The sequence below is a fragment of the Poecilia reticulata genome, linkage group LG11, assembly GCF_000633615.1.
Source record: "Poecilia reticulata strain Guanapo linkage group LG11, Guppy_female_1.0+MT, whole genome shotgun sequence".
Classification (NCBI taxonomy): domain Eukaryota; kingdom Metazoa; phylum Chordata; class Actinopteri; order Cyprinodontiformes; family Poeciliidae; genus Poecilia; species Poecilia reticulata.
The window spans coordinates 7,135,173-7,150,820 of record NC_024341.1 but is presented as its reverse complement, the minus strand read 5'-3'; the positions used below and the strand labels follow the sequence as shown (position 1 = coordinate 7,150,820).

At 37.4% G+C, this 15,648-nt stretch overlaps 2 protein-coding genes across 8 annotated transcripts in view; both read left to right on the top strand.

The window, feature by feature from the left end:
* dlgap3 (discs, large (Drosophila) homolog-associated protein 3) overlaps positions 1-15,648 on the top strand; it is a 908,365-nt gene that overhangs the window by 843,946 nt on the left and 48,771 nt on the right. The gene's annotated exons all lie outside the window — the stretch shown is intronic.
* Positions 871-11,200, top strand: gtf2h4 (general transcription factor IIH, polypeptide 4). 3 transcript variants are annotated; one of them, XM_008421534.2, is made up of 14 exons: positions 872-1,075; positions 1,175-1,293; positions 1,377-1,481; positions 2,370-2,501; positions 4,059-4,241; positions 5,225-5,333; positions 5,716-5,784; positions 6,013-6,096; positions 6,385-6,550; positions 7,073-7,203; positions 8,662-8,709; positions 8,803-8,881; positions 9,897-9,958; positions 10,961-11,200. In XM_008421534.2, the coding sequence occupies exons 2-14, from the start codon at positions 1,178-1,180 to the stop codon at positions 11,069-11,071; spliced, it is 1,395 nt and encodes a 464-aa protein (XP_008419756.1). In that variant the 5' UTR covers positions 872-1,075; positions 1,175-1,177; the 3' UTR covers positions 11,072-11,200. The 3 variants fall into 3 exon arrangements, with proteins under 3 accessions (XP_008419757.1, XP_008419756.1, XP_008419755.1); XM_008421533.2 differs by having other exon boundaries at positions 872-1,112; XM_008421535.2 differs by lacking the exons at positions 9,897-9,958; positions 10,961-11,200 and adding an exon at positions 9,614-9,851 and having other exon boundaries at positions 871-1,112.

Sequence of the window (15,648 nt, the reverse complement as noted above, 5' to 3'; positions counted from 1 at the left end):
CTGGGGAGAGGGAAGTCTGGGCCTCCCTTCTGAAGCTGCTGCCCCCGCGACCCGACCCTGGATAAGCGGAAGAAAATGGATGGATGGATGGATGGATGGATGGATGGATGGATGGATGGATGGATGGATGGATGGATGGATGGATGGATCTGGCTTTCTGTGTTTTTATAAGTTTGTTTTCTCAGTATTCTTTATAAAATCTTCAAAATCACCTGCTTCTTTTACCTCTCTGCATTTGGGTCCACTGTAAAAAACACGCAACATGATAACTATATTGGGGGAGACATTTTTACTGAACTGTGGGTTTAATAAAAATATTTTTTTCTATAATGCTTGCTTTGCTTTGCTTTTAGCATTTCAATGGGTGGAAGAGGTCAGACCATTGAAATCAATCATTTGTTCAGATTCTAGTTCTTCATTAGTCAGTTTGCAAAATAATCAGACAGTAGACCATATATATTAATTGAAATACAACAAACACTTTACAGAATCAATATGATGGAGCTAGCAATACATTTTGTATGGGTTCCAGCACATCACGGGATTAAGGGAAATGAAATGGCAGACAGGATGGCTAAGGCGAGTAGCAATCAGGTAAGGATATATATTAATGTTAGTTTTAGTATAACAGAAATAAAGGGTATAATTAAACAAAAAACAAATGAGAGTTGACAAAAGTTATGGGAATAAGAAAAGAATGGAAGGTGGTTATTATTGATTTACTGCTAAAGGACTCGGGAAGCAGAGGATATAAGGCTATATTCTTTTGAAACAGAGTAAGTTGTAAAATAGGATACGTTTTTTTTTTTGGTCATGTGGTCCATACTCCTTGCCAGTTGGTGGCGGTAATGCTTACCTAACGTTTCTTGCCAACCGCCAATAAATATCAAGAAGAGTTTGCCGTCCTGCCTTACTCCTTCACGGTTCGTCGCCAAATAACCGTGAAGGTTTTTGTGTGTTTTTTAATATTTTTTTTGACAAGGTTGTGTTTCTCGTCAGTTCCGGACGTTTTGTCGACAGGGTCATGCTGTCGTAAATTTTCTACGGAAGATATATATGTTCTGATTATACTAAGGCAAGGAAGATAGAGAAGCTGTTAATAGATGTTATAGGTGAGTAGAGACGACCAGCAGCATGTAGTTGTGATTGTTGAAATATTTCGGTTCTGTGGCAGATCATGAAGCTGCGGGTCCAGCTGCAGTGTAAGAACCTCCATGAATACTTAAGAGAACTGAATCCTGAGATACTGGACAGACTGTATAACCACCCTGCAACATGTCTGGCTGTCTACAGGTATGTACCACCATGTCTTGGACTTGTATTCTGTAAACCCAGCCTCTGCCTGTAATATTAAATTCAAGATTTTCTGTTTCCAGGGAGCTTCCCTCACTTGCTAAGAACTATGTGATGCGCATGCTGTTCCTGGATCAGCCTCTCCCCCAGGCAGCTGTGGCACTTTGGGTGCAAAAAAATAGTCAGAGGTGAGCAAGTAGTAAAAGTGTTATCACACAAAGAGCATCTCTACTCTTTGCAAACTAATCTGACTCCATATTAGAATTTCTAAAAAGATTTACTGGCCTTTTTTACTATTTGGGGTTAAAGTAGACTATATTTTCACTGTTTTGGGTTGGTTAGGACCCAGCATATTTTTATATGCTCAGTGTCAGAAAAGTAAGGGAATTTGTTTTGAGAATACAGAACTAAACTTACACCAACGGTATTATACCTTTAAACAGTTTCAGAACGCTCAGAGGAACACTCATCCTCTGAGCGGTTATCAGTTTAAGTACTGATAACCGTACTTAAAATATTTGATCCAACATTGCTTGCTTGTGTGACATAATAAGAAAAATCTTAAAAATCAACCAAGAGATCAGGAAGAGTTTTGTGAACCTGCTTCATCCCACCTTGGGCACAAATTCTTGGAGATGCAATCTTCATCTGTTCAAACAACAAGTATAATATGGTAACATCCAGTTATCGTCATGGAGATTGGTTCTGTGTCCTGGAGATAAACATGCTCTGCAAATCAACCCCATTGATGCTTTTTCACAACACTGTACCTGTTGAAGATAATTTTTTCTACCTTTTCTCTTCTTCCAAGAATACATTTTTCCAATTAGCTTTTCGATTAACAATCAGTCCAAAGTGGTTGAAATGTATTAACATTGTTTTGTGTGTATTTTTATTCACATGTAGACAAATAGACAAGTTGTACGAAACATTGTGATTGTGGAAATGATGAGATGACTCTGGGAACCTGAAGCCTTTCTATCAGCCTCTCAACAGAACAAAGATTGTCTGATTGTGTTTCTCACTGGTTCTAGTTGAACTGATTGTATTTATTTGTTATCGGCGTGTTCCTGCAGGGATCATGATGACTGTGTCTCAGTGCTGACCGGTCTTCGCCTTTGGCATAGTCAGCACCTTCAAGGTGGGCTTCAAGGATACATTTTAAATCCAGTGTTCAAAGACAACCTGGGAACAGCACTGCTTGGAGGGTATGTCTGCATTCAAAAAGCATCATTATTTTTATGGCCTTGTTCATTCTTTGTACTCCAGACTGAGTGACGTGGCAGAGGCTAATATATTCTCACATTTTTACTGCATCTACCAGGCTAAAAACAAATTTGTTATGTTAGAAATTTACACCAAAAATGACCCTGATTTACCTTGAGCTGCACAGTGGAGATGGTCTTAAACATTTTGGATTCGTTACATTTTTGAATCATTATGTTTCAGTCATCTTAGTTTAATCTCCACTACAGGTCATATTCTCTGGTAACATGTTTTACCTTCTAAATGAGGAAGCTACTGTCATTCTGTGCAGTTTCCTGGTGTGTTTGGAGTGTTTTTTACAACATGTTGCCGAATGGCACTATGGACTTCATTTGTAAAAATTGGTTTAACTTTAGGCCTAGAAATATTTGCCTACTTTTTGCTACAAAAATAGGTAGCAGAATTTTAACAGAATTCAAATCGGGATGCAGCTTATTTAAAATAACTGACTCACAAGTCAATCTTTAAATACATGATGTATTTGACTGTGGAGAAAAACTCTTCGATTATCACAAAGTTACCATCTTTATGTCCTCCCCAAAGTAGCTGCAACAAAATAGTTTCTAAACATTTTAATGGCTTTTTAATAAGCTTTTTTTATAAGTCATAACCTTTTTATTTCAACATAGAAGATTGCATTACAAGTTAGATATGACAAGTTACATATGTTATTTTATCAGAAAACCCTTTAGAAGTTAATCTCAGATTTATCAAGCTGCCATTTGACGTTATGTTTTTGATTTCTTTTCTGGTCTTGGTGTAAAAAATATGTGAAAAGAGATGAAACTTTCTCCACTGAGGTGAGAGTTTTACTTTGGCTCTCCAAACATTAGATAAAATGCATTTGTACAATCACAATGTCAACAATTTATACTCAGAAAAAAGTTATTGCACAGGGGATGAATGGTTTCTAGCTGGCATGAGGAACCTTACAGCTACTCACTGAGCTCAGAAGTTCAAACTGGCAAATGAGAAGGCAACTGTCTGCTTTTATATTTTATTTTTTGTATTTATTTTTTAAGCTAGTTTTCATGTTATTTATTTATTTAATTTATTCATTGTTTATTAACTTCCACCGGGCTCGATCCCTCCGGAGGGGATGTTGGGACCGGCAAGATCGCCATGGATTATGGTCGGACTAAGATGACAGTCCAGAAACAAGCTTTGATATTTTAAATTTCCCACAGTTCCAGCTGGTGACACTGGCTCCATTTTAAAATCATAAGGGTGGATGCCTTTAACATGGTTAGTTCTTTATCTGGGCTGCATTAATATCTAGCTAGCTCTGACAGCACCATGTCTTTTTGTGTGAGAGAAATGGATTCATCTATCAGCTTGAGTTTCCTTTGTAATCCAACCAACGTCATATTATGTAAAAAAAAAATGTACATAACGTGACTTTCTTATTCTAACAGAACTTGACTGGCTAATGCTATGTGCTTTAAAATATGATCATTTCTCTGCTCTGTTAAATGACGGGATGGTGTTCTGCTCCACAGAGGGGCACAGTGGGCGGATGAGGGGAGCAGCCTGGGCCCTGATCGCCATGCACGTGACATTGAGAGCCTGGACCGCTATGCTATGGAACGCTGGGAAGTGATCCTGCAGTTCATGGTGGGTTCACCTAGTGCTGTTAGTCAAGATCTGGCTCAGCTCTTGATTCAAGCCGGCCTCATGAGAAGGTACAGACAAATCCAGCTCACTTAATGCTTTTTCAAGTATGTACATATAAAGAAAAATACACAAGTTAATTGTAAATCAGGTAACCAATTTATTTTCCCAATTACTGTGGAATGTCTGCAGATTTTTTGTTATTGCCATATTGCCTGTTCAGGTTTCACTGGAAGATGACATCAATATGATATAATTGCATTTACTATATTTGTTTTGCAACTTTCATAAGCAGTGATAAGAAAACAAGCAAAAGTAACAGAAGGACCTTCTGTTACCACAAACAGGCCAGAATACTCAAAGCATTGAAAGCCTTCAACATATAAAGAAACTAGTAGAAGAGACTCCTAATTTGAGCTTATTGTAAAAATCACAGCAAGGACCACTTACAGGGAATGCTGAAGATCAGTGACCATTAAGTTTCACAGATGTTATCTCCACTGCGCCATCGGACATTTAACTGGATTGAAAATCTGTGCATAAGCCAGGAACAAAAAATTACTTTCTCATAATGCAAACCATCAATAATTAAAACAGCAGTGTTTAAAACAGATTTTCTGGCATAATCTTCATAACAGAAAATATCAACATCCATCAGTCAAATCTTCAAAAAACCTCTCTAACATTAATGTGTTTGGTGTATTTTAACAGCATCAGCGGCTGAATGAATTCCATGGAAGAATAGAAGTGTGTGGTTGTTTGAATTGTAGTTTTCAAGATCAAATTATTGCATTTATTTAACAAAAAAGGTTGATTGCTACAGTGGGAAAGGTTAAAGTAAAGCTGTAGTTTTCCACCCATATGCTGATTTGTTCTAAGCTCTCAACATTTAGTTTAGTGCCTCAAGTTGATACTCTGTTCAATAAATTGCTGTCTGAGCGGACGCTAACGCAAGATTGTCAACTGGAAAGACCTTTCATGCAGAATGGTCATGCTAAAGGTCAAAACAAAGAACTGTTTCTCATGTTGCTCTCTCATTTTCTTTCTATATAAGTGAGGCAGGGGAAGCACCGTACATCACTTCTGCTGGTTTTCAGTTCCTCCTTCTGGACACAGCCTCTCAGCTTTGGTACTTCACTTTGCAGTACCTCAAAACTGCTCAGGTAACGGTAGACTTGGAACTGGTAGCAGAAGTGTTGCATGTTTAGTATTCAGTTTGTAGTTATGGTCATGTTGTTGTACTCTATTCTGAGGGATTTCTAACCATGACTTTACACATTGCAAAGTAAAGTTCCAAATGTAATTTTTATGGTATTCTATTACTGCCTTGTTTACTCTCATCCAAGTTCAAATCCAATAGGGTGGAAAATGCAACGTGCTCTGTCCTGTAAGAAAAATCAGAAGAAAGGTGTTTTTTTGTTTTTTTTAGAATTGGCTAAGTCCTTCAACCTTTTTAGTTTTACTGCAAAGAACAATTTGGACAATTCTCTTTTTCTCTTGCATATGAACATACATTTTTGATGTTTTTTTGTTTTTGTCTTGCAGTCTAGAGGGATGGACCTTGTGGAGATTTTATCCTTCTTGTTCCAGCTCAGTTTTTCTACTTTGGGGAGAGTGAGTGCAAACTTTTTTGCTTGGATTCTCATGTTTAGTGTCTTGTTATTAAAGCATCTGTCTGTTGGCCTGCAGCACCACAGGCTCTACTTAAGCCCTAGTAGTAGCAGACTTTAGAGGCATTAGTCAAACTCACCGTCCTGCTGGAACTGACACTCTGATCGGCCTGGTATTTCTAGACTGATTTTTGTTTTTCTTGTTATACACCATGTACTGCTGGTGCTTCAGGATTACTCAGTGGAGGGGATGAGTGAGTCGTTGCTAACTTTCCTGCAGCACCTTCGGGAGTTTGGACTGGTGTTTCAGAGGAAGGTGAGACCTCTTTATTCACAAGCTCCTTATTTTCTTTTTCCAGTTTAACGCATTGATGCAAAAAGGAGAATGAAAATGTCAGATGAAGTGTCATCATTTTAATTAACTGCATAATTATCATATTTACAAATCATGACTGTATTGATCATTTTCTACATTCCCAAGGAGGAGTTGGTAGCGTTTGCCTAAATAGTTTTCAGGTGACGTGAAAGAAAATAAATGTGTAATCTGTCTGTAGTAATGTAAAAAATATTTTTAGAATCTAATTCCTCCACCATGTATATTCAGAGGAAGTCCCGGCGGTACTATCCCACCAGACTGGCAATTACTTTGGCTGCTGGAGTAACTACCAGCTCCGCCTCTCCATCCTCCACCAACATTGCTTCCATTCCTGGAACTAAAGATGCAGGCTTCATTGTTGTGGAAACCAATTATCGTCTCTACGCCTACACAGGTAAGACTGAACAAAATTAGTAAAAGATGGTTGGTTAAAAAAGACCACCTCATTCCAGAATGCTTTTTTTCTTCTTTTGTTTTATAGTGTACTGGCATATGTAGCAATCAATTCAGTTTGTTTATATAGCACCAATTTATAATGTCGTCTCCTGCCACTTTACAAAAAAAATCATTTCAATTCAATATTACATATATTCAAACTGATCATCACACAGTCACACAATCGGATGTGAATAAAGGTGTGGACTTTCTGTTGAGTTCATAGCACCATGTTCCTGTCCATGTTGCAGGCAAAATCAAATTCATTCACCCAACACTTTTGTCATAGCTGTTCTTTTTAGCCCAATACATTTTTATTAAAGAAAACTTTTTTTTACTTCTCAATTTAACATATTGAAGATGCCACAACACTGATATAGAAGCAATAGACCTTTAGTGAAGCAGCTGCAGTTTTTTCAGGGGATAAAACTTCATTCATTCATCCCTCTGGAATCTATTCTCACTTGCTTTTGTTTTTCAGATTCAGAACTTCAGATTGCTCTGGTGGCTCTTTTCAGTGAGCTGTTGTATCGCTTTTCCAATGTGGTGGTCGCTCAGCTTACAAGAGAATCCGTTCAGCAGGCCATTGCTAATGGAATTACCGCTCAGCAGGTGTGTGGCCTGTCAGGCAGACCTGTGCAGTAATGACACAGGGAAGGGAAAGTAAACAGAGGAGATGCAGAACCAAACCAAAAGTCCTTCAGTGCTCCATATTCTCACCTTTTTTACTTATTACTTGCCAGTTGTTCTCCAGAGATTAAGGTCATTTTATTTATATCGCACATTTTCAGCAACAAGGCAGTTCATAGTACTTGTTCTATTGGCATAATCTGGTAATTCACCCACTAATAGGCTGAATTCTATTCCGTTTTTAATGTACTAATAAACTAAATAAATAGAAAATAAAATTTAGTGTTGCATATGAATTATGTACTTAATAATGGTTTTAAAACATCAAAAAATTATGCATTTAGAAATTTCCTACATATTATCAGGCTATCACTTATGTTTCTATAAGAAAATAGACCCACACACAGATTGTCACAAAACACTGATGACTTTAATTAGTAGATAATTTAAGATGATCATAATCCAAAAGAAATGGAGGCTGTACTAAACAAAAGATACCTATGATGTATAGGTTTCTTAACCATCCTGCCCAACGTGTGGCTCTGTGTCTGCACTGATAAAGTTTATATACGTGTTCCTCAGTTAGTCATTAGTCTAACTGAGGACTAACTAGCCTGTGAACAATAGTCCACAGTCTGAACTATTGTTCAGCCTGTGGAGGAGCTTTCACACTCACCTTATAGTCACACAGCAACATGGTTTTAGTTTTTTATTCTGGTTATTTTTATTCTTGCAGTGACATGATGCATCAAACTGTGAGGTTTCTGATCTCTGCTTGCCGTGCAGAGATCAGAAAAACTCGTCCCATAGAGCTCGGGCAACCAAAACAGTCTCTTTGGTGCTTATTAAAAATTCAATGGACACAAAATGGAAGAGCTACTAAAACCACATAAAGTAAATCTAAATCAAATTATTTAGCAGCACTGATATCCTCAATAAACAAATGTTAAATTTCTATATCTGTGTTAAAATGTTATGAGACCCCTGGGGGCCTTAAGCAACTGCTGACTCGAGTTGGATTTAACAGAAGAGCAAATAATCAATATTTTTTAAATTGTACTTTTTTGATTTGCTGTTGAGACTATAGTTGTGGGTTTAAATAGTATTTTATTGGAACTTGACATCTTTTAGTACAAAGGACGGTTTGCCGCGTCGGCGCCCCAACCAACAGGCTCAAGTTTTCTGGGGGAAAGGCTGCTTAGAAAATTGTGATTTCTTACATTTCTATTTTTAATAAATGTGCAAAAATATCTGAATATTTTTCCACATTAGAGGGGCATTTTTCTATTTTTCAAAATTGCATTTGTACATATTATGAAATATGTGGTGTACAGATTAAATATTTTTAGTTTAAATAATATATATATAATATACCAGGAACAAACATGCAACTGCACATGACATCTTTTGTACTGTTATTTGAACATTGTGTTTTATTAGATCATCCACTTTCTAAGGACCAGAGCTCACCCTGTCCTGCTGACACAGGTATTGTTGGCTCACTTTTAAAGAAAGAAATGATGTCCTGCTGACATCTTACGGCACCACACAGGCCCTTTAATTTGCTTGCATGTGCTTCAGACCCCAGTGCTGCCTCCAACTATAACAGACCAGATCAGACTGTGGGAGCTCGAGAGAGATCGGCTGCAATTCACGGAGGGTGAGTCCTGACTGAGCCCAGGGAACTGTTAGACAAAATCAAACTATTCATTACTGTCCCACAGTGGGGAAAATTCAGTGGAACAACAGCAAAGTGACAGATAATCAAAGCATGTAGAGTCACACAAAGATCAAATGTTTTTTTTTTTTAATTATTAACATACTGACAAAATTGTCATTGTGATTCTGCCCTGGTGAGATCTAGGGCTGAGCCACATCATGTATAATACCGGTATAAAAAACCTGCTCAGGAAAATCAACTTTTTTGTGAAATGCTTATTTAAATGCTAATTTATGGCGTAAATACGTCACCCCATCACACAGCAATATTCTAGTTGTAAAGATGAAGGCAAACGGGGCTAAGCCACCATAAAAACAAAATAGAAACTTTTCAGCTGGATTACAGTCTGAACTGAACTAATTCTATTTCAGATAGAATTAGCTAGTTATCATAGTAATATAGCAGACGCAGTAGTGTTATGGCCGCTGCTGCTGCAGCTCCCGTACTGTAGTCACCTGGTAGCTCGGAGCTCCAGGTACACCTCGCTGCATCAAATAGTAAGGGTCAGGGCCAGACCACATGGCAGACCAATACCATATTTGGAAATGGGTCCGTTGCACTCTGGTCTTGTGTAAAATGCTGTTCGGAACTTTTTAAATTTCGTTGTTCTTGTGACAAGAACAACGAAATTTAAAGATTTATCTCTATCTCTCTCTCTTGGGGACCTTGGAGGAGGCCAACTACAGGTTGTGTACCAGGCAATTGTTGAGCGTTTTTTAACTTTTCAACTCCCCACTTGTTATGGTCACATGAGCTGCAGAATAAAAGACAAACTTTCAAGGCAGGTAAAATAAATCTTTGTAATTATGTTTTGTTCATTTCTTTTTAACGGGGAAACGTACAAACTCAGCATCAGATCAACTATTTCTCTAACTGTCAGAGAATAAGGGATGGTATTGAGCTCATAACCTGGACACAATTAGCTAAAAAAAGGTTTTTTCTCTCTCTCTTTCAGGAGTGCTCTACAATCAGTTCCTATCCCAAGCAGACTTTGAGGTGCTGCGAGACAGAGCTCAGGTTGGAACAGACTTTCTGATAAATGACGCCACCCTGTCTCAGCTTGAAAAATATTCAGCAGCTGACAAATATTCCTCTGGATATTTAGTCAACTGTCACATGTGGGGGAATTTTCCTGCCATAATTCGAGAGCACAGATTTTCAGTTTGAAAGCAGGATTACATGTCTTTCTTTTCAAAACTTTTAATACTTTGTTTACATTTTCATCTAAGAAACTGAAAATGTAAGCTTAAATTATATTTATCTTGATAAATGTTAAATTATATTTAGATAAATATAAATATAGGTATATATATTTAGATCTATCTAAATATATATATTTAGGTAGATGTCATGACTGTTGATCAGAAGGCTGTTAGCAATCAGTGCTGGCGGATGTTCAGTGTCCGATGGAGCAGAAAGCTGAGGTTGTTGTTTCTCTTTTCTCCAGTGGGTGGCGCAGATTGCTACAATTGATAGTGGCCACACTGGCACACCCGCTAGAAGGAAACAAACGCATCCAGTACAACACTTTCATTCTATTGGTTGAGAGGTTGCCAGTTGACGGTGCTTTTTTGTTCCATAAGCAAGCAGAGAGTTCTGCAAGATCATGAGAAGTGTTGAATACATTACAAGTTTTGAGAACAAAAGACATGTAATCATGCTTTCAGACTGAAAATATGTGCTCTCAAATTATGGCAGAAAATTTCCCCAATTGTCACACACCAACATACTGTTTCCAATGAGTTATTCCAATCTCAAAACTTAGCTGAAGCTACACAGAAATGGTTTGAGGACAGCAAGGTGGATATTCTGTAATGGCCCAGTCAAAGTCCAGACATGAATGCAATAGAATAAAATAGCTGTCAGTTTCATTATTTTGTAGAAATTAGTTTTCATTTTTACATTAAGGGTTTTTTGTAAATTTTTCATAAAATCATTTCATAATAAATTTGATTGAATGTAATTGATTTATAACATCCTGGTTGTCTGATGTTGTTTAATCAAGCTGTCATTGTGCAGGGTTTGGGCTGCCTGGTGTGGCAGGATGTGGCTCACAGGGTGATGGTGGTGACGTCCCATGGACACAGTGAGGTCAAGAGGTTCTGGAAACGACAGAGGTCTCACATATAGCCAGAAGAAGCTGCTCACGGTCCAGTGACCCTGCATATGTTTACTACTGTCAGTTTGGAAACGTGTATGTTCTCACATGTTTTTTTTAATTAAATAAATGAATCATATTTGTTGATTTATTTTATTGGATTTCTGTTGTAGGAATTTTGTACTATTATTAAATCGCGCCTCTAGTTGATAAAGGAACCCTTTGACAGTTTCAAAACTATATTGCAATCATGTTAAACATAATCTGGCATTTGTGATGCAAAAGCAAATTATTGTCTTTAAACAGTTTTACAATTGATCTTACTAAGATTTAGATTAATCTAATCTTAGTCTGATTAGATTAAGATATCAGATTTGTAATCCAACCAGATTAAAAATGTGAAATATTCATACTTTTATTTAAAAAATGAAGTTCACATTTATTACACACAGTAACGCTGTGGCTGGAGTGGCACGGACACATCACCTGGACAATACCTCATAGATTCTCTTTGGGGTTTGCTGGCCAACCAACCACAGGAACACCATGGTCACTGTGTGGGCCGGTATTAAAAAAATCAAATCCGCATCTCCATCCAGCTTGTCAGCAGAGGGAAGCATGAAGTGCTCTCTAATGTCTCAGGACTGCTGCATTTAGAAATCCTAGTGGACCAGAACCACTAGATAAAATGTCACCCAGTCATCAGGAACTGTGGAGACTTTTATACCATTGAGTAACATTCCAGTTCATTTCTACTTGGACTTGATGATGCTTTTTGAAAATGTTTTTCAATTTGTAGTTGTGTTTAGTGATTTGTTGATGTGGTTTGCACTTCAGGGCCACCTCAACATAGAGCTAATGGAGCAGTTATATTGTGTTGATGAGAATTTTGGTTCTTCTCAGCTTCTTTAACAGTCAAAGAACTCTTTTGGCTTTTAATATATCATCTGCAGCCCTATATTTTGATATAATTTGGCAAATATCAATGTTTTGCATGATAAATCCTTTTGCATTCATTGTTCCCTATATGAGAAGTCTTGTACGTTCTTAATTATATGTATTTGTTATGTTACATAAGCACACATTCTTACTTTTTTAATTACAATTTTAATTAACAAAGACAAATGAACTTTGTCTTTGTTAATTAAGTGCCGCAACCAAATCTACAGAACAGACTATCATCAGCCTAATGGCATAATTGCCTAAAGACAAAAGCAATTGGGCTGATGATATATCTTTAATCTTTAGTCAGATGTTTCTTCTCTTACAGGTGTCAATTATATTTATGGTTTTTGTAAAGTTAAAGGTAATTTTATTTATGTAACACATTTTCAGCAATAAGGCTGAAGTGCTTTTTGTGATGCACACTGCTGGGGGGTGGACTCCATAGACCAGGGGTGTCAAACTCCAGTCCTCAAGGGCCACTGCCCTGCTGCAGCACACCTGAATAGAATAATTAGGTCATTAGCAAGGCTCTGGAGAACTGATCTACACAAGGAAGAGGCAATTAATCCATTTCATTCCAGTGTTTTGTACCTGTGGCACATAAAAACTGCAGGACAATGGAGGACTGGAGTTTGACACCTTTGCCATAGACTCACCCGAGTTGTGCTCCATATATATATATATATTATATATAATTCATTTTCTCCATTTTCTTATACCCTTATGCCATTGGGGTCAGGAGGGGTGCTGGTGCCTATCTCCAGCTGTCAATGGGTGAGAGGCTGGGTCGCCAGTCCATCTCATATATATATATATATATGCAATGTGTGTTTGGAAAAACAAATTGAGGATTCAGCAGAGTAATCATTTAGGGTTTCATCTGTGTTTGGCGGTTTCCCTCTAACTGTGTCAAAGGCAGCCTTAACCCTCTATGCCAGCGGTGCCCAAAGTGGGTCCTCGAGGGCCGGCACATGCAGGAGCATGTTTTAGTTCTCTCCCTGGTTTAGCGCACCTGGTTCAAATGATGGCTCGTTAGAAGACCTGAGAGGAACATTGACAAGTTGAAAAGGTCACTACCACGAGGGAGAGAACTAAAACGTGCAGAATGAGAACCTCCAGGACCCACTTTGGGCACCCTTGCTCTATGCTATGACTTTTTTTTTGGGGGGGAATATTTTTCTGCATTCTTTGGGAGATTGGTGGCCCTTAATTACATATCAATCATAAAATCAGACCGTGACACCTCCTGGAGCCAGATTTGGGTTTGTTGCCTCAGGGCAACATGGTGCTACAAGGGGTCTAAAACACCAAGGTTTTCTGCAGTGATTATGAGAAATGAAATACAAATCAAATAAAAACTATATTCATAAAAAAACTTTTTTTGACAAAAATAAATCAGACATAGTTCCAACTGAACAAATATAAAATTAACTTTCATTAATGAGTGGTACATTTAAGCAAATTATTAAAATGAGCATTCGTGTGTAGGTACGTGTGTATGTTTGGTGGAATTGGAATCACTAAGAATGTTGAAATCAGTCTTTTTCCCTATTATATGTTAAACATCGGGAAGGAATTGCTTGCTGATGTGAAAGAGTATTGATTATTGGCATATCTGGGACTCACCATCTGTTTAGCTGATTGTAGTTCAGATTTTTATTTTTTATTTTTGGTAGAATGTGAGCCAAGCAAAGGACAACATTTTCACCAGCTCTCATATCTGGTAGATCTGGTGGTGGGTGGTGCTCGCACATTGTGCCCAAGTTGTACGGAACACCTTCTACACTAGCCATATGAAGTACCCTGCAGACCCATATTTTTGGGTTTGGCAGATATTGCTTCAGTTTTTGCCTGTTTTGGAATAGGACCATTTGTTCATTGAATACAAGCTCATCACTCTTTAGGACTGAAATGAGCATTGAGGATAAACAAACAATGAAATAATGGTTCTTCAGTGGATCCTCATGTTTTCATCGGGAATAACCCCAACTTATGACCCATGCACTTTGTCCATGAAATAATCTTGGACAAAAGTCCATCTCCTGTTGCTGTTAGTTAATAATAAAGTAAAAAAATTGGCTGTGATAATTATTTTGTAATCAACGCACTAGAATAATATTGCCTGAACAAAAGGGCCCCAACTTTGCAATGTTGCCGAGGCAACAAACAAAACAACAGTTTTAGAATATAAATTGTAAAAAAAATTGTCTTGAAATGATCTACAATGATAATTTTACATACTCACAGACATGAAAATATTTTTAGTTACTCAAATTTAAACATGAAGAAAAGTGATGTATGACTTACAAGTAGGAGGCAAGGTGCAGCATGCAACTCCGCTTCATAAAGAGGACTTCTCCTCTTCTAAGTAAAAGGTTACATGAACCTCAATACCTCTTTTATTTGGACAAAAATATGTCTGGTGGTATTTTAAATAATCTCCCCCAAAAAAGAAAATAAAGGAGCAATGTGAGGTACAGATATGTAGTTTATTGCATGAGGGCAATGCCATGCCAGAGAAGGTATGCATTTTAAATGCATCTATAGTGCCTACAGAAAACTATTATGACCCATCCGCTCAAAAAACTAAGAGCAGCATATACTTTTGCTATGTATTGACACAATTGGAAATATTTGTTTTGGTTGTGTCAAAGGCAATCCTGGTACTTGTGGTCTGGTTTTAAAAATATGCAATTGACTGAAATACTTCAGCAACAAATGTGAAGGAGACATCGAAAACAACCTGGCAACCTTGAACTATTGCCAGACTGAAGTCAGAATTTAGCTCAAGGACTCTGTCAAGTAAATGAACTCGTTCATCTTGTAGCCTAAAGAACATCAATTCAGTTCTGTCCCTGACTGCTTGGAAAATGTCCATGATGTTGGTTAAGACAATGTTGGTAAAAGCAATGAGACCGGTTCTGACCATGTTAAAGGCAGCATCTGTTCTTTCTCTGACTCTGCTTAAGAACGTGACTACTCTGTTTTGAATGCTTGAATATCTTTCTTCAATGTAAATGAAAACGAGCCTTAAATAAGAAATGAATGATGTAGCGATCTCAGAACCGAGGTGACAGATTCTCTCAACTACAAAAAAAATATTCTTCTGTTGCAGCAGAGATGTTCCATTCAATCAACTACTTTTTGATTCTCATTTGAACTTTGTTTAAAAAAATGTGCAAATCTGGTCCTTGTTTGAAATGTGGCCACAATAATGTTTCTTGCTCGGTTTAAAAATTGTGACATTTCTTTGCAAGCTTTGCCAAAAATACCTTCAATGTATTAGAAAATATTCCATGGCTATTTCAAGTTCTGAGCAGGAGGTTCTGGTTTGGTTTGATCCCTGGACATTTGGTCATCATCATCATTTTGAGACTCATCCAGACAAACAGCAACACATAAAGTTAAAAGAAAGCTTGGATACCAGAATCTCTTGTTTCACATTTTCCTATTGTATAACTATGAGTGTCAGTTTGCTCATCCCTATAGTTTGTGGTCTTTGCTGTAGTTTGTTTGTCCTTCTGTTTTCCTGAATTTATATATATACAGGTCCTTCTAAAAAAATTAGCATATTGTGATAAAGTTAATTATTTTCCATAATGTAATGACAAAAATTAAACTGTCATATATTTTAGATTCATTGCACACCAACTGAAATATTTCA

Coding starts and splice junctions, on each gene's coding strand:
- gtf2h4 (XM_008421534.2), top strand. CDS start 1,178: ATGAAGCTGCGGGTCCAGCTGCAGTGTAAGAACCTCCATGAATACTTA. Junction 7,204..8,661: donor ATGGAATTACCGCTCAGCAG/GTGTGTGGCCTG, acceptor GTGTTTTATTAG/ATCATCCACTTTCTAAGGAC. Junction 9,959..10,960: donor TGCTGCGAGACAGAGCTCAG/GTTGGAACAGAC, acceptor GTCATTGTGCAG/GGTTTGGGCTGCCTGGTGTG.